Here is a 19,371-nt window from a genome sequence, read left to right as displayed (position 1 = left end):
AGTATTTGAAATTACCGCCATCTATGAGACGTAGACTGACATTATTTGCCGATTCATGTTTTGCCGGTTTTTGTCTGTATGACAGTTCGTCTTGTGATACGGAACAACACTAATCTAAAACATGGACGCACGCATGGCTCGGTGACAGCGGCCGCTTCGATATCTCACAAAACACTTTCAGGCCTTTTACAATTGAACAATTTTCAAACAACACAGACTCAGATTTAAAATATTTAGATTTAGACAAAAGATTTAATGTTTACCAAGTGCGTAATGACGAAGAAAAAGCTCCCGAAAGCAGTGTGACGTCGAAAAGCGAATTAATTTCCAAGGACGGCAGTATAGAAAATCTTGTTGGATTTTCATCGTAAGTTAAATATACGCTTTTATTTATTTTGTAAAAAAAATATACATTATTGTAGTTTTCGGCGCTATTAGCTACTTGCATCCAATCAGCTGTTTGTCAATATTGTGCTGTCCCTGTCGCACTTATGGAGTTGTATATAAAGTGGTCTTTTAGCTGATGTAGATTTCGTTTTTGGGCATTCTATTTTGGTACATTACCATCACGATGTGATGTGAATATCCTAATTTTGTGTTCTCCAATGAGTACACTATTGAAAGGCGAGTAAGAGGTATGTTAATCACCGTTAATTTCCCATGTCAGACTTTATGAGTCCTATTTATTTATAGTAACTTGAGATTATTCACTAACCTATGTGGTTCCAGGACTATTTTCGTTCATAAGTATTTTGCTTCATCCACATTTTAATGTCATTGTGTAGTAGCCAGTTGGTAGTGCTTTTGTTGTTGTTAAACTTGATGTTTACTTTTGTCATTGATACTGAAGTGATATAGAGTTATCTATAGGTACTTATAAGAAAGATTAGCTGGTTAACATTCTCAGGGTTGAAACTGAAGTATTTCTTTCTTTTCAGTCATGATGACACGGTGTTGGATATGCAAAACTCGAGTGACATCTCATCAACCATGGATAAGAGCAAACGGAAGCCGGAGGACTGCAGCGCGAGGTACAAATGTGAATATGAGGGTTGTGAACGCACATACAGCACTGTTGGAAACCTGCGCACACACATGAAAACACACAAGGGTGAGATTATTGTCACACACATAGAAAAAACACTAAACTTCTCATTAGCCGCTGTACTGTAACACAAGCTTTATGGAAAAAACACATGACTAATAACTGCTTATTAGTTTTTGCATACCTAATATAGGTAAAAACAGTCTTCATATACCAACACTCATACTTAGTAGTAGCTTCTCAATAACTACACATAAAAATGATAGAACACACAAACTGCTTTATAAACATTAGAAAATTGAGACAGAGTTGCTTCTGTTTATTTTTATAATAAAAATGCTAAAAAACTTGTTACAACTTGTATAATCGTATTCATGAATTTACATTTCAAGCCTAACTCATTTACAAGTTTGCATACATTTGAATGCAAATTTTTGCATCAGTCATACATATGGAAGTAGCTCATGAGATTAATCAGCTTTATTAGTAGCATTTTATATTTAAATTGTATTAGATTTCCATATTTTTTATTTAAACAATCTTGTATGATCTATCACAAATGCATTCAAATCAATAGGTTTTAAGTCATAAAAAGCATCAATTTGTACAAAGTATTATCATTTTCTTTACACTAAAACAATCATTTAAATTGAGATTAATATTTGCAATAGATATATGGATAATTAACATAGTATTTGATAATTCCTATCTGATCAGATTCACATCATAATATTTCCCGATTGTGCTCCTTATTTGTCCTTTTTAGGGTTCCGTAGCCAAAATGGCAAAAACGGAACCCTTATAGTTTCGTCATGTCCGTCTGTCCGTCTGTCACAGCCGATTTACTCGGAAACTATAAGTACTACAGTGATGAAATTTGATGGGAATATGTGTTGTATGAACCGCTACAAAAATATGACACTAAATAGTAAAAAAAAGAATTGGGGGTGGGGCCCCCATACATGTAACTGAGGGATGAAATTTTTTTTTTCGATGTACATACCCGTGTGGGGTATCAATGGAAAGGTCTTTTAAAATGATATAAAGTTTTCTAAAAAACATTTTTCTTAAAGTGAACGGTTTTTGAGATATCAGCTCTCAAAGTCGTAAAAAGTATGTCCCCCCCCCTCTATTTTTATAACTACGGGGTATAAAATTCTAAAAAAAATAGAGGTGATGCATGCTAATTAACTCTTTCAACGATTTTTGGTTTGATCAAAGTATCTCTTATAGTTTTTGAGATAGGTTGATTTAACTGTAATTTACGGAACCCTTCGTGCACGAGTCCGACTCGCACTTGGCCGGTTTTTTTAAATTTTAGCCACACTCAAAAGTATAAAATGTTACAACATTGTATTTATACACAAAATTTTAGTATCCTTACTCACTCTCTAGGAATTTGTTTACAATATTTGATTTTGCACTTTCAACAGGAAAACTTTTCTTCAAAACATATAGCTCCTACTATTAGTATTAAAGTATATGGTTGTAATTAGTACTAGCTGTCACATATTTACTAACTAAAGCATCTGTAATACTTACTATTATCTTATTGATAAATCATTAACTTTGTCTTGTAGAAAAAAAAGTTTCATAACTATATCATCTACATATATTAAGACAAAGATTGGAAAATCAAAAAAATATAGGTACTGATAAATGGACATGCATGTGTTATATCTCCTATCATTATTTTTATGAACAGACTAGATTATGAAAAATCAAAGTCATGCTAAGACCTTATAATGTAGAGACAATACAAATATTTTGAAGTAAGAAATCTGTTGCAATACTGCCAAATTCTGGTTTTATATGATAATTCCGATAACCTGGGGGTCTTGGAACCGGTGGAAACCAGTTCAGTTCTTTGGTAGATAATGGTTGCCATCAAATTGTGGGTTTGCGATTACATCTGTCCCTAGCCTACAGCGAGCGTCGTCTTGTCCGTTCCTCTGCTCTCGCGAATTTATTGTACTTCGATTCGATCTCTTTACAATTTCTATCTATTAGGTGTTAATATATGGGCTGACTGGCCAATTTTCCTTAGAAAATTAACATCTAATACAATAAATAAATATTAGTTGTAAAGTTCAATAACCTTGAACGAATATGGCGAGCTTTTGTGAGGCGGTTTTTGTTCGGTTTATAAACTTCGCAGATAGTTAAGAGCACAGCAAAAACTCTTTTGAAATATGATGGTCATCGTTTTTAGTTCGGTTCTTCTATTTTAAGATATTACATAGTATATGTGGCTTGTCGGGCGCATCGGACTATAGTATAATATGTATTGCATGCAAGCATGGTTTAAGGAAGTTTCCATTTAAAATCTTAGTCTAATCTATTAGACGACTCGTTCTGATCCCATTCTATAGGCTATGGATCCTGCAAACCACAAAGAAGAAGGATTTCAAAGGCTCTTCTTACACTTCGCAGAGAACTTCTTATTTACATGTTACCTAACCTGATCGCCAAAATTATGTCACAAAGCACTGGTCCTTTCTCACTCAAACAAGTACCAAAACAACTGCTCAGTTAGTAAGTGGGAGGGTGATGTCATATTGTCAAAGTCAACATTTTTTTGTTTTGTATAGCCTCTCTCAGGATCTTATAAAGACAAGTATACAGTTTGAAGAATTTGGTCCTATTTAGAAGACACGAAAATTCGCAGAATTTTGTCGAAATTAAAAGTCGTTTTTAAATGTTATCTTAATGATTGATTATTCTTTTGCGATTTTATCTGATCCGTCTGATCCGGTTTTGAAGAAATTTTGGACGAAGGAAAACTTTATGAAGGACAAAGGATAGTTCTTATTCGGTGGTCCGGAGAAGATCCCTCAGAAGTCTCGACAATGCTTTCTCAGGAAACAGCTGCTTCGATATCACATAATTTTAATATTATGGAAAAGCCCACTTTCTCGCACTTTAACGCTGAAACAATTTCTCTACGTTCGCAACATGTGGTACTAAACTGATTTGGCGATAACTTCTAAATAAATCATGTAGCAGTAGGTTCTTAGAAGTCACCCACGCTTGTTACACTTTCCAAGTCTGTTGTTCTAGTTGTTTCGATGGTCAGTTTTTTTTGTAATCTTTTAATATTGGAGTAGCTAGTTTAAATTGTCTTTATTAGTATTTAGTGGTATCTACTGGTTATTTTATGATAATATCGTATTTGTATTGCTGTACTTGAGTGACTGCCTCCTTGGTCTAGTGGTCGCAAGCGCGACTGCTGTGCTAGACGTCTCGGGTTGGCCCGAAATCGCTTTGTGAAGGAATAGTGAGTGCACTTGTATCTGCGCAAATGCTCGTGCACTATAATATGTCCTGCGCAGCTGGTTTAACTCCTTGTGAGAGCAGCCGCCGAGGTGGAAATCGCCCTTGGACGCCATTATTACTGTAAACTGTAAATATTCTGTTAAAACATAACCGTTCTTGACAGTCCCTCGTAATATCAGGAATAAATCCCCAAAGACACACAATGCGCAAAGTTTCGATAGTAAGCAGCAGATCTTTAGTCAAACCAAGATTGGTAATCAAATGCTCTCAAGGTACACAATGAAAGAAAAATCTCAATAAACCATATTGATGTTGAAATACGATCCTAGGAAGGAGTTCCACATAGTAACTCGATTCTTGTACATAGAAAGTTGACAACTTACACTTTCTTTGGCGTTGATCTACAATACGTGGCGTTATATAATATGCAATATTATATTACGTCGATGACTCTTTGAACTCTGCTTATCTACCACAGAGATATTGACTGAACATACCTACTAAAAATCAAATTGATCCTACACTTAGTTTCAAAACTAAACTTGTACACCATCCATTAAACCTAATCTTGGACCTATAATCTTGGACTTTCACACATAACTACTGCCTTATTTAACAGGCCAGATGACAGTAAAAACAAAATTTTGACCTTCAAATATGTTTTAATACCAATCACATAATGATTTCGGGTGTTTATCTCTCCTTATACAAACCATATAATTCTTCTACAGCCTTCTACGGCTTCTACCATTGTGATGACCAGGAAATCGGCTTGTAGGACTGGCTTGAAACTTTCTACTCCTACCTTTGCCCCCAAAAATGATCAGGATTAGCCGCTAGTTATTAGGAATAGTCGGCAAGTTCGACATCATCAAAATATAGCTCAGATGCGTTCGAAAATAATTGTTGAAATAATTTTCCTGTTACATGGATTCTCAATGTATTTCTGGTCCATAAATATGTCCACATCTGTTCCTATTCTCCATAAACACTGCATTACATTGCAAGATATCAAAGGCCACATTTCTAGGATAGTTTCAATTTTCAAATAGTATAATAATGTTAAAATTTTCCTTTTCCAGGTGAATACAGGTTCAAATGTACGATGCAATCATGTGAGAAGGCATTCCTAACGTCATATAGTCTGAAGATTCACATTCGCGCCCACACTAAGGCGAAGCCCTTTGCTTGCACTATCGGCGGGTGCAGGAAAGCTTTCAATACTTTATACAGGTAAGTAGTATTTAAGTTGCAAGTTTAGTGATATGAAAGCCAGTATCCTTTTTTTTGGTACTTAAATCGAAAATGTTAAAATGACCCCTCTCATTGTGGGTGCAACGGGAAGGAGTGTCAGGCTACTACTGATTAGAACCCACCCATGTCACCTTTGTGTGCGAAAGGAGTAAGTAAGAATAGTTTGTGGTCGTGTATTGTAAATTTCCCCCACAGAGATTCTGCTATAGTTATCGGCACGGATATTGAGCTCTCGGCGGAAGAGTGGGGATCGCTTTGCGCACTGTACACATAAGGCAATAAACCAATAAATCGCTTCTGCGCAGATGAAGGTCAGCTCAAAAGCCCTGCCGATGATTATACACAATTCGATCAATCAGATTCACAGAGAGCATAAACTTCTTTTCATCCCCCCAACGTCGAAAGCACGGATCTCAAAAACCTCTAGTCACTATTACTTAATTTTCATTCATATCAGATTAGCTCGCACATCACGTGATCATACGTACAACAAGTGAAAATTGACAGTCATCATTTATTTTTCCAATCGACACCTTTATCTTGACCGATAAAATCTATAAGCCATAAATAGTCTTTCGACTGTCGATAAGAGTCTTAACAGAGGAAAATATATTTTTCGCGTATCATTGTAGATTTTCCTACCGTCTGGCACGAGATAAGTCCAATCAATGTTCACTGCACGGCAGTGACTGCATTACTGACACTGAACGTTCATAGACTGCTAATGATCTCAGACTACGTCATACTCTCTGATAAACAGACATGATAGAGTAACTTTCCCAAGGATATATCTATATAGCGACCGAGCTAGCTGTGTTTGGTCAACAAAGGTACTAAAGTTTGACAGCCATTTAGAAATTTAAATCACCCATAATTTAAACGGAGGATTTTGTTTATAAATTTAAAATGATTCTTTATTCAAGACTAATATTGTTGCCATTTAATCTGATGCCACAATAAAATGCATCTGTGGATGCATTTCATAATTTGAGGAGCGTTAAAGACTTATGTGAAACGAAGTCTTTGGAATTTTAACTACCGTTTTTCCTTGGCCAATCACTTAAAAGGAAACAAAGTTTGCAGTGCTGTCGTGTAAATCCCTCTGTGGGTCTATGTTATGTGCTTTTCCTATAGACCTCAATTTGTATATCAGAAGGAGATCACGATGTATAAGAGTCCTCTAAATAAAACAATAATACCATCTGTAATATAGAATCAATTCAGTAGTTTCAGCGATAACACTTAACATACAAACAATAATCTTTTCATAATATTACCGCACATCAGACGTTTGAGCGCAAAAACTTTGCCTGTCTGGTACGTATCAGAGAGAATAAATAACAATTGATAAAAAAATCTACAATTTATCTATTTGCTCGAGATCGCCTCGTTAAACGTTCGTTCAGATTCATTCTTTATTAAACACATATATTGTTATGATTGTTTGTGTTCGTGATTTTGTGCGTATGTGTGTGTATGCTTGAGTCTATCTGTCGGGTTTAAGAAGACGAAATGCATATGTCTTTGCATGATGAGCGATCGGTTAATTATGATTACATTATAACGACTACCATCTTTTGAAATCAAATAATCAACGTTATCTTTAGAACATTGACGGACCAGTCGTTTATAGACTTCGCCAGTAAATGCTCTGGCAAAACCCAAAAAAAAAATCTTCAGAAAATGCATGAGAGCTTTTACAGGCGACCTCTAAATTCCCACACCACTGCAAACAAAATGGCGGTGCATGGAAACAAAGAGAAATGTTTACGAAGAAAAATAATAACCGCCGCATAACAAGCACTCGATCAATTTTTTTGATTTCCACTGTCGTAAATAATGGAAATTTCAAACAGAACACCATGAGTCAGAAAGTGTTAGTAATTTATGTATTTGGAGTACTGCCAATTGATTGAACAAAATAGCAACAACAGTTCTCATGTGTTGTGTTAATAAAGATGTGTTTAAGCATAAAATGTTATTTGAGAATTTTGCGGAATGAGTAAATCGAGCCGAGCAAAGTTTTATAGGCTGCAAAAGATATTAAAATAACAATCGGGACCCTCCAATTTGCTGTATCTTCCGAAACACGCAGGAACTCCTCACGACCAGATGGTCATCCATCCAGAGACCGGCCGCATCAAGTGTCGATGCCTTATGATCCATGAACCCACGTGGCTGTTACTTAGCCATGAGGTTCTCCTAATTATCGGGCCCTAGTCACATCATCCTCCGAGCCTTTTTCCCAATCATGTTGGGGTCGGCTTCCAGTCTAACCGGATTCAGCTGAGTACCAGTGCTTTACAAGAAGCGACTGCCTATCTGACCTCCTCAACCTAGTTACCCGGGCAACCCGATACCCCTTGGTTTAGACTGGTGTCAGACTTACTGGCTTCTGTGTCATCTAAAACCAGAGCTGGACAATTACCGTACCTATCTCAATGTAGGTGTGTAGCCAAGCCTATTTTTCTACATTGACACTATCTCGCAATCTTATCATCTTCCTATGTCAACTAATCTTATTTCATAACCGCTAAAATTACAATATTGATAAGAATGAAGTAACATACATAACACATTAGATATTTTTATGGAAACATTAGTTACTTAGTAACAAAAGAAAAATGCCAAATAGTATCCCGTACAGTTGTTTTAATGGACTTTACGTGTCGCCTGTTTTCTCCGAAGATTGCATATTTTGTAAAAGTAGATTGAATGATTGTGATCACTCAACCGGGTACAAATTCAAACACCAAGAATATTTTTTTTATTCTCAAAAACTTAAAAACACTAGATTTTGAAATAGGACACGCCTACCATCCAGTAAACCTCGCTACACCAAAGACACACACATTCAAACATTTTTACCCAAGTAAGGAATGTATAAATTAAACTTTATAAGTAGAATGTTGTTCTAAACATTTATAAAGCAAGTGTTAATTCTTCATGTGATGGAAGGGAAGAGTTTTACAGTCATTTAGCACTTAATTAGCGTCTTATGTCGTTCACGGCACATTGAGGACGGGTAAAGAAACTTGGCTAGGTTACTATCTTGTCTCATTATAGGTACTAAAAATGGCACATACCCATGTGCCATTTTTTTTTGAGACAGTTAGGAAATTAATCTAAATAGACCAATGAGGATATAAAGATATACATAAAATAGTTTAATAATTTACTATTTTTATGCGACAGAAAACCGACACAGAGAAAATGTTCAGTGTTTACCTTTTTTCTATTATTGAAAAAAATAGAAGCTGCTTTTTCATTTAGCCTAACAAAACGGCCCAAAGCCAAGCCGAATTTCCGCGCAGTAACAGACACCATAAAAATTGTTATCGTCGTATCGTTTTATAAGTATTTTGTTATTTAGACTTGTCTGTAGTAGATTACAATATATTTTTTTCTAATTCGATAAGCGATATTTTAATCATCATTCTAAAAAAAAGCAGTTGTCCATAAGACTTTAATGATCTCGTGGGCACAAACCCTGGGTCGATTCCTGGTCTTGGTCACACACCAAGTGTCTGGGTGTTATACAATATGTAGGTATCTATGTATTTATAAATATATCGTAATGCTTATCAGTTGTATTAGCACCCATAAGAACACCTTACCGACCGTATGTTAAAGCAGGTGATATTTAAGAATTAATTTATACTTTATAGCATCTAAAGAAATTAATTTCACTCTCAAAATCCTGTACTATCCATAGAAAAATCCCATACTTACATATTGATAGTATTCTGAGTTAGGCCCCCAATAAACTGCGTTTAACGCCCGCCAGCTCGTCACCTTAACCTTGAAGGCGCGAATATTGTTTACATACTCATATTTTTTCCTACTAGATAACAAATATGGCTCAATGTTTACGTCCCGTTTTGATAAAAAACAACCGATCTTGGCTTCTAATTAATTTTCGTCGCGTATTCATTTGATGAGTGCAAAAAAGACTTCTTGATTGAGTGCAAAAACTGACCCTAAGCTGACCTCTAAGCTCTTGGTAAAGATTGGATGAAAACTGTTTTTGAAAAGTAAATCCTACCTATATCTAAAAAGATCTAAAATGTAGTAGGTATTTCAATTGAACTATTAGTAATATGCATTAGAAATTCTCCCTTAAACTATTCTCTGAATATAATAATGAACCTCATTTATTACCCTTAATTGATGTACAAAGAGATCACTGATCCTTAGTACTTCTTTCTTCTCTTTAACCTTTTTCTGAGAGCAAGGGTACTCTATAAACGTGTCCAGTTCAGCACTCCTTCAATAGATATTGTCAGTTTCTTCTTTTGCCCGTTTCCCTACTAATGTATGATAACCACTGTTTCAGGTTAAGAGCACACCAAAGGCTGCATAGCGGCGACACATTCAATTGCAACGCCGATGGATGCACGAAGTTCTTCACTACACTCAGCGATCTAAAGAAACATATACGAACACATACACAGGAGAGGCCTTATAAGTAAGTATTAGAGAGTAAGGGAAACTCTAAAAAGAGAGAAATGCTAATGCCAAACTCATCATCCTTCTGCTCTTATCCCATTTTTTTTTGTGGTCGGCGCAGCAAGTTTTCTCCTTCCATACTCTTCTACCTGCCGTCATTTCACGAGTTTCTAGCCATATCGACTGATCGGTCTCGTCCACGTTGCAAAAAGTTCACTGCTAGACCAAGGCCCAGCAGATTTGCTATGATCTCAGGGATAGGCCACCGCGCTCGGCGTGCGTTTTTTTTGCTTTGGAAATGCTGCTCCCGTCTCCGAGCCTTTTGATGGATCTAATGTTAAGTAGTATGAATAAGAGAATTTTGAGAAGTTCTGTCTCAAAAGGCTTCGAAGCTAGTGAGCTTTGCTTATGAATTGGTGGCACATGTAGATAATCTTTAAAAGAAAAACGAACTAATAGCACCTAATCTTAAATACCTTCAAGACAAGCTTCTGAATTGATAAACCGCTAAAAGACTCCTTAAAGCATTTTACGGAATCATGTCTTGCAATCAGTCTATAAACGATCTAAAACTAGCGGTTTTAATACCGGTATTTAAACGATATTTATCGTCTGCACAACTAGATACTAATTACTTCATGTAACGAGCCTCGTGTCACCGGATGCTGTCTCGACGGGAGATTAGATTGATACCCCGCAGAGCCTGATTTACATCCCTATATGTAACTAGAGATATGTGTTCGAACCAAATGTAGTAAAAGGAAAACGCGTGTAAATTAATATCTTATCTATCTATCAGAAGCTGTTTTTGCAATGAACCGTAAATTGATTAAGAGATTTAGTGACGTTGTGACAATACTTAGATGATTATCGTAATTAATTGATTTTAGTTGAAAAACGAATCCGGCATAATGATTAATCGAAGTTGAAAAATGTTGGTTGAGATTATCGGTTATTATAGAAATGTAGAGATAGCATCTTCTCAAACAGAGGAGGAATTAGAGAATTAGGAGGAATTATCAAAACTGTAATACAATTAAAGTCAACCATATACCTACTGAAGTGGGCGGGGCTTAACGATCTGTCACACAGACTTACAAACGTTTAGACCTGACGCAATCATTGAACTGTATCATACACTATAATTAAACAGTACATTGTACAAGTGTCAACCATCTGTAATGACGTTACTCTGATCATCAGTCAACGCCGCCCTAACTGCTATTGTCGCTTCATAATTTCAGCAACGACTGACAAGACAAATGGTCAATGTTATAAGTTTCGTGTTACTCTTACAGTTGTATTGCCAAATATACTGGGGATACTGTATCCTGGCAGGCTTCCAGGACATTTCTATATCGTAAATTTAGTAAACATGTTTTTCTTGATGTTATCGTGAGTGAGGTAACACTGATAAATAGGTCGGTATGATTTGTGGGTGGACTAATGAACTGACGGGATAATTATTTATTGTGGCTCTATAAATAAGTTTACAGTGCAAACAATATAGAACAATATATTCTGACTTTCATAAATAGGGATGTTTTATGTCCTATAGTTCCCTACATATGGATGTTTGCTATCCATGAAATTGTGACTACAATGTGAATCATATAGTTATGCATTGTACGTAATCAAGTTACATACATGTAGATAAAATAATGTATAATGCCATGTCATTCAATATTATGACACGAAACATTATCGTATCATAACAACCTATCGGTTACCTATATCGCTACTTTCCTATCGCGTGACTTTTAAATATAAATATACTTATGTAGGTATAGTTCCGGCACCTTGCATTCTTACGCTCAAAAAAATATTTTAAAAATCTTCCTTTACTACCACCACAACCACACCTACATATATATGTACTGCATTTACCTATAACGATAACCAAATTATAACCAGTCATCAAGTCTCCAATTTGACCAATGGGCGGCAATTTCACGGCTCGGTTATCGTTATAGTTACATGGTGCAACACACCATAAGCGTGAAGAGATAATGTATCTCGTTTCTACAGAATATAACGTCATAATAAACCGACTTCCCAAAACACTAAAAAGCAAAAAAAAAAAAACTATTTTTAGGTGCATCGGCCTAGAATTCGGTGTCTAATGGATGTTACTAAGTTAATTTTGCCACCGACTTCTAGGCCGATGCACCTAAAAATAGTTTTTTTTTTTGCTTTTTAGTGTTTTGGGAAGTCGGTTTAATTTTTTTGTAAAAAAGTTTTTTATTTAAAGCTTTTCAGTGATACGTATAGTTGTCACTATCCATACAAGTGGGAAGTTCTCATCAATCCAAAGAATATAAGTCCAAATACGAGGTATTTTACATATTCAGTTGTCGAGTTCCCTCGACTTTCTCTGGTCTCCATCATCAGGTCAGCTTCAAACCTTCACTGTTGCAAAGGTCTTGTCAATACAAATAATTAAACCCAAACACGAGGTAGTTTACATATTCAGTTGTCGAGTTCCCTCGACCCTCTCTGGTTTCCATCATCAGATCAGCTCCAAATCTTCACTGTTGAATAGTGCTTTTAGGCGTACACCTGAGTATCAAGTTTTTACCCTATGTATGCCTACAACTTTCGAAGGTTGCCCTCGATTTCTCAGGGTTTCCATCATCAGATCCTGACCTGATGACTATGGGACCAACTGGCAACTATTCCGAGTCGAACAAAAAAAGAATCACGTAAATCGGTCCATAAACCTCGGAGTAATCGATGTACATACATAGAAAAAAAAAAAAAAAACATACCGGCCGAATTGATAACCTCCTCCTTTTTGGGAAGTCGGTTAAAAATTATCATAATCATCTTCATGCACTTATCACAATTTTATTTGGCAAGTTTTCTCCTTCCTCGACTATCTGCCGTCATCTCACAAGAAGCATTCTTTCTAACCATATCGCCATTCACACAATCTCTCAAACATAGGGTTGGATTTCCAACAGCCAGTCCGCCATTTTGAAAAATTCAAAATTTCATTCTAATAGAAGACCGGGAAGTGGTTCAAATTAATATATCAAGATTTTCTTTCATACATAGTTTACAACTTGTAAACGCTTATATTTAGCTTGCGTGTAAATAAAAAGAGGCTATACAAATAATTCCCTAAATGTATATCCCCCAGATGTCGAACAGAAGGCTGCGGCAAGTCGTTCACGGCGTCGCATCACCTGAAGGCGCACGGCCGCACACACTCGGGCGCCAGACCTCACGCGTGCACGGAGCCCGGCTGCGGAAGACTGTTCTCCACCGCCACCAGTCTTAAGGCGCATGCTATGAAACATCAGGTAACATTGGAATTAAGGTTTTTAGGGTTCCGTACCCAAAGGGTAAAACGGGACACTATTGTTTTCGCTCCTCTGTCGATCCGTCCGTCCGTCTGTCACCAGGCTGTATCTCATGAACCGTTATAGTTAGAGAGCTGAAATTTTCACAGATGATGTATTTTTGTTGCTGACAAATACTGAAAACTAGAATTAAATAAATATTTTGCGGGGCTCCCACACAACAAACGTGATTTTTTTGTCCGTGTTATAAATAATGGTACGAAACCCTTCGTACGCGAATCCGACTCGCACTTGGCCGGTTTTGGTTTCATTATCAGCGCTTAACTCCATTGCTCATGGGGCATTGTTAATCGACTTTCAGAGACTTTGCGCTGTTTCTCATGACTATTTCAAACACCAAATCTGACTTCCTCATTGCGTCGCAATTACCAATCGGTCTTATCCTATGACCAAAGCACTGGCAGATTTGAGACTAAAGCTCTAGAGAAAAAATAGAGAGAACGATTTTTCTTCATTTTTCCATATTTTCTTCAAACATTTTGAATAGTTGATTTATGTACAGCCGGTGCAATTACATTGAATGTAATAAATAGCTTTGAGTTTTTTAAAATCCTTTAAAGGCCCAACGTTTTTGTATATAATACCGTAATTTCTCGAAGTAGAAAAGTCTTGCTCACTTGAGAGTAAACATTTAATATTCAAACTCGAGTTGTTGATATTTTCCATCAGCAAGCGGAAAACTGGCGTGCATCCAACGTAATTTTTATTTCATCGAACAAATGTTTTGATGGAAAGATTAACGTTCAACCATTCAACATGTAGACAAAGAATTTTGGAAAACAACGAAAAAATAATTCACGAACTTAACATTATTTTGTTTGGGGACATCTGCATTCATCTTGCTTAAGCTTAAAATTAATCCTGTTGAGTTTTTAATTTATGAATATAATTTTATTTTTGTACCTAACATTCGTAAAAGTATGAAAAACATTGTGAGTCAGCATCCAAACACAAACTGAAGTATTAGTCATCGTTGAGAAGAAATGCGTTATTTGTAATCGTCTGAATTCCCGATGTCAGTATTAGAAACTAGAATATTCTAGATTTGCTATTACATATATAGAAAATAATTTTATATATTTTCTTCCACAGATTAAAGCTGAACCAATACTTAAAAAAGATGTCATTGAACCTGTTCAAAGCCAAACGCAAGCGACCAAAACAACTGAAGATCTTATGAACTGGGACAGCCTTCTCGAATCATTCGGGAGAATCACTACGGAGTCAAATTCAACCGATGGCAGTTTAGAGGACATCACTAAAGTAGACACCGTCGATATAACCGAACTACTCTTCCCAGATAACAATCAAACCAAAAATATCCAAACTGATGATCTAGCCGTCGACTATGATTTAGCCAGCCTGTCGCTTTCACCATTTGCAGTTGACAAGACAGACAAAGAAAAACCTCTCGATGACCATTGGGTTGACGTCAACGATCTACAACCAACTGTGCCTTTAGCACCACCAATGATAGTCTTAGAACCTCCTAAGTTTGAGGTAAAGTCTAAAGCGATGCAATTGGCACTAGCTAATGAAATCGAAGACCAGGCTCCATGGGTAGATGTCAGCGCTTTAGCAGCTTCGATATCAGAAACTCCAGTGTGCATCAAAGAAAAAACACCTGAAAGCATTTTCACTCTAGCGACGTTCGTCCCCACTCACATGCAGAGTTACATTGACTTGAGTACAGAAGTTGCACCAACTGCCAATATTATCACACACGACTCGTTCAATTTAGATACCCCAAGCGTTCTAGATGTAGGCGACAAAGTGTTTAACGATAGTGAAATAGTCACAAATCTTGAAACTAATAAAATTGAAAACGATATCGACTTATTTTTGGGGTCTGATGAAGATAGGTCACTAAATACGCCGCCACCTTCTAAAGTACAACAAAACATTGAAATAAACCCAGCTAACTCAGTTCTATTCAACACAGATTTAGATTTGGAAGATACATTATTATTTGATAATGAACCTCCCTCTGATATGTATGTTGTTAGGACTGAGAATATATTTGGTAAAGTTGCTAAAAGGAATACTCTGGAACAATTGGCGGCTGACGCTGGCATTTGTTCTTGTACAGAATGTAAATGTGACCCCGGGCTTGGTGAGTGCAGAAACTGTGCTCATGAAGAGCCCGTTAAAGAAGGTTGCAATGAAGATACATGTTCTTGTATCGATTGCAAATGCGATCATGCAGCAATGAAGTGTATGGTAGGGTGCGGACAAGCCACAGACACAAATCACAACACGTTTTTGCATTATCACAGACGGCACAAGAACTCTAATTTGGAAGATTTAGGAATTTTCACTGTCCACGAAAGCGATGACACATCAGCTGTGGTGGAAAGTTTGTCTTGTTCATGTAATTTCAATTGCGATTCTAGTGGTAAATGCGGCCAACAAAAATCGGAAAAGAAATCGTGTTGTAGTGGCAATAAGTCGTCTTCTGAAGGTAAAAACTCGTGCAGCTCCTCAAAAATGACCAGCTCGGAGAAATTGCCTGGTTGTGAGAAAAACGCCGGCGATAAGGATCCCTGTTGTAGTGGAGAAAAAGCGTGTTGTGTTACGATCTGTTTCAAAAAACTCGACGCTTTCAAACAATTTCTGTCTGACAACGACCTCATCCACGCGTTGAAATTGCATAACGTTAACCTAACATCAAGTTAATATTTGTAGCTTTTATAAACCATTGCATTTAACTTCGTACAAAAGCATTGAGTTTCTTGCATTGCCATCCTTACAATGTTAGTCTGCCCTAAGTGATATTTTGTCCAATATTAAGCATAATTTTAGATAAATTGTGTTTTGTTGTTTTATATTGAATATACAATTTTATGTATTGTATTTTGCTGTAGCAATTTTATGCAAGTATATAATGAATAGAAAGATCAATATTTACAATGAATTGATGCATCTTGTTGTTTTTCAAGAGATTTTTATTGTTGTTTTGAATATACAATACAATTTTAGATTTTCTTCTACTATTGTTGCTCTCTGTCCGAATATATTTATCAAATGTTGATACTTATGTTACCGAAATTTCTAAATACGTAAACATTACAACGAAGTTGTACACTGAGATTTTATATTGTTACATGCAAGAATTATTTAACTGTTAATAGGTATGCATCTTCAATATGAAACAGAGTGTCAATCAAGTGCCATAGATGGAAGTATATGCAATGAATATTTTATATGAATTTCTGATGTAAGAAACATAATGTTTGGTGCTATATATTTAGTTTTAAGTCATCCAGTGCCTTAACCTTTTCACCGCCACGCCATATCGGTATTCCCTTGCCCTGTACGCCAAGCCCGAAAATCTTAATTTTAAATATCTACTAAAAAATACATAAAAGTAATGATTTAATAGGTTTATTTTGTATTTTTCTGCGACCTGTTTTTTGTCGAGTATAGCCGTCGTTGGCGCACAGGGCACGCTTGCTCATGTCGGCTATAGCCGACATTGGCGTTCAAAAGGTTAAATGTTGTTGTACTTACAATGTGTTTTAACTGTACAAATGTTGAATAATTTTATATGAGATTTTTATTCATTAGTTTTTAATATAGATGCAATAATATTAATGCTGTAAGGTTTCTAGTCCACTTAACAAATAAAATGCTTTATATTACGTAGATGGTTTTATTGAATGAAAGTGAGATCAATACAATGGTTGTTCCTACAGGGTTTGAGTACATTTATTATCAGCTGTCTAAAACAGTTGTTGGGAGACTATTGGGGACTCTTATTAAGTTAATGATTGATTAAAAGTTACAACTTAACATACTATAGTAAACTTGAAACTCATTGATCGATATATAAATTCCCAAAACAGTAAATACCTAAAAATAGTTAATATAAAAAGTGCATTGCATGCAATTTTGACAGTCTGCAATTTTTCACTTAATTTACGAATCATAACTTAATCTAAAAAGTAGGTATAAAATTACATACTATCAAATAAATGCATCATTTCAAAAGATATATTAATTGAGTATTTCAAAAGGAATGTTTTTATTTAACCAAAAAAAAACTAACTTAAAAACTAAATCATGCAATAAGAGGACGAATTGGAATTTTTGGCGCCAAGGATGTCAATTTTTCTCAGTAAATACAAAACGGATCAAAATACAACTTGGTTACCTGAAAGTTCATGATATAAGCCTTATTTTGTTAGTTGTAGAAACATGATTAGGTAACTTTTATAACAGAGAAAAATATATCAAACATACCTCTTTTTAAAAAGAGATTCACATATTATGGGCAAACGGGACCGATTTAAGCCTCTTAACTTTTTTAGTAGTTGAGTATATACATACTCTTTAAAATGGTAGTAGGAATTTTTATTAAATTATCATTTCTAAATATTAAAATTACAAAACCATTTTGTCGCTTACGACTTTTAGTTATAAGCTAGCGCGCGTATTGTTATCCTCGCCCCGCTCAGACGCTCCGACCCCTTTTGGCGCCTTAGATGTTATGGAATTATTGTTGACCACTTCCTCGCCATAATACTAGAGAGAAAACATAGGGCACCACTTGAAATGTTGACAAGAGTTATCAGCCAGAAACAAATGGGTGTTGTAAAAATGGTGCCTTACACTGTCAAGAGAAAGATAAAACACATTGATCCATAAAGATGTTACCTATTAAAGCCCCATGTTCATGGTAAACTCAAAATCAAACTCAAAATATTTATTTGCATGTTAAGATTGTACAGTTCTTAGAAACAGGTTTAGGTTCAGCTTAACTGCCCTTTGCAGCCATTGCAAAATGTGTTAACTTTTATTTATAGGCAAGGTTGCATCAACAACGTTGATCAACAGTTGCTATACAAATGTTTACCATGACTATGAGGCTTAAAAGACGCTATCAAAAGATTACAAGATCCTTTGAGCTTTAGACAATTATTTAGCGCCTCTTCTTCTTGTCATGCCGCCGTGCTCGGGACATGGCGGCACGATGCCCAGGTGAAGACTGCTCAGAGCTGCACTCGTCACTGTCTGTGTAGGCCTGCAGAGACAAAACAAAGCATTGTCAAACTCCTTTCATTGCTCTTCTTATTAGGAACTCTATGGTGTAACTCTTTCCTCTATGGTGTAGGGAGTTTCTGCAAGTTTCCATAGAACAGCTGGGATGATTGAAAACCTTTGCAGTAGGATAATATTCAGCAGTTTACAGTAATAGTATAGCCTACTATCAAAAAGTACCAATGTTGATTGGTAATATGTTATTTATTAATCTACATACATTTAGCATTACAGGTTACCCCAATCCGATAAAGGCGCCTTAATTACCCATAAATTATTTATACTTTAAACTAATGACTATACCTACTGTCTGTAACTAATAATATACAAACCTACATCAGTTACAAATAAATATCAGCTGCTACATTATAGGCAAAAGTTGCTGTTGTTGTTTACCAGGGCTGTTGCTGTTGTTTACTTGTTGCAGTAACTACATCAACACGTAAAAAATGCTCACAGCAAACATTCCCATCCATACTAAAACGAGAAATCAATAAATCAGTCTGCCCTTTATCATTGGAGGTCAGGTCATTTGCTCCACCATACGCAAACTGCATTTGCGCAGATCGATACTGAATGCCCTAATTAGGTCGTACCTATGTTATTATAAAGGTATGTATTATAAACTCAAATACTGAGTTAAAAAGGTTTGATGTCACAAGAAATTCAATGGGACAGTGACTTACCTTTTCATAAGGATGGGGCTCGCTTTGTTCGTCAGTCAAAGTCACACACGCCATAAGACAAACGAGTTGGAATGCCGCACCGATATACAATCCATATCTAATCACAGTACTCATCAAATCTTCGGCAAAAATCTCACTAGGAATCATTTTGCGGCGATTAACTCAATAAATGGATGCGGAAAGAACGGCGACGCGAGATCTAGTCGTCCGCGTCGTCGCACGCAATGGCCGTGCGCCGGGATGTAAATATCGGAAT

General features: G+C 36.1%; 1 protein-coding gene across 2 annotated transcripts; it reads left to right on the top strand.

Annotated features, from left to right (window-relative positions):
- The first annotated feature begins 81 nt into the window (after positions 1-81).
- LOC110380970 (protein suppressor of hairy wing) lies at positions 82-17,030 on the top strand. Of its 2 annotated transcripts, none has more exons than XM_021341133.3 (6): positions 82-367; positions 939-1,111; positions 5,404-5,554; positions 9,912-10,043; positions 13,167-13,329; positions 14,482-17,030. In XM_021341133.3, exons 2-6 carry the CDS (start codon positions 961-963, stop codon positions 16,063-16,065), a joined length of 2,181 nt encoding a protein of 726 aa, XP_021196808.3. In that variant the 5' UTR covers positions 82-367; positions 939-960; the 3' UTR covers positions 16,066-17,030. The 2 variants fall into 2 exon arrangements, with proteins under 2 accessions (XP_021196808.3, XP_049703191.2); XM_049847234.2 differs by lacking the exon at positions 82-367 and adding an exon at positions 479-635.
- Positions 17,031-19,371: the final 2,341 nt, after the last annotated feature.

Source organism: Helicoverpa armigera, chromosome 4, assembly GCF_030705265.1.
Source record: "Helicoverpa armigera isolate CAAS_96S chromosome 4, ASM3070526v1, whole genome shotgun sequence".
NCBI classification, from domain to species: Eukaryota; Metazoa; Arthropoda; class Insecta; order Lepidoptera; family Noctuidae; genus Helicoverpa; species Helicoverpa armigera.
Note: the sequence above shows the minus strand (reverse complement) of the source record. Positions and strands in the feature narration are given on the sequence as shown.

Bases quoted from the DNA above. Each gene is read 5' to 3' on its own strand.
- LOC110380970 (XM_021341133.3), top strand. From the start codon at position 961: ATGCAAAACTCGAGTGACATCTCATCAACCATGGATAAGAGCAAACGG. The intron at 1,112-5,403 runs GTGAGATTATTG...TTCCTTTTCCAG, and splicing joins ACACATGAAAACACACAAGG to GTGAATACAGGTTCAAATGT. The intron at 13,330-14,481 runs GTAACATTGGAA...TTTCTTCCACAG, and splicing joins CGCATGCTATGAAACATCAG to ATTAAAGCTGAACCAATACT.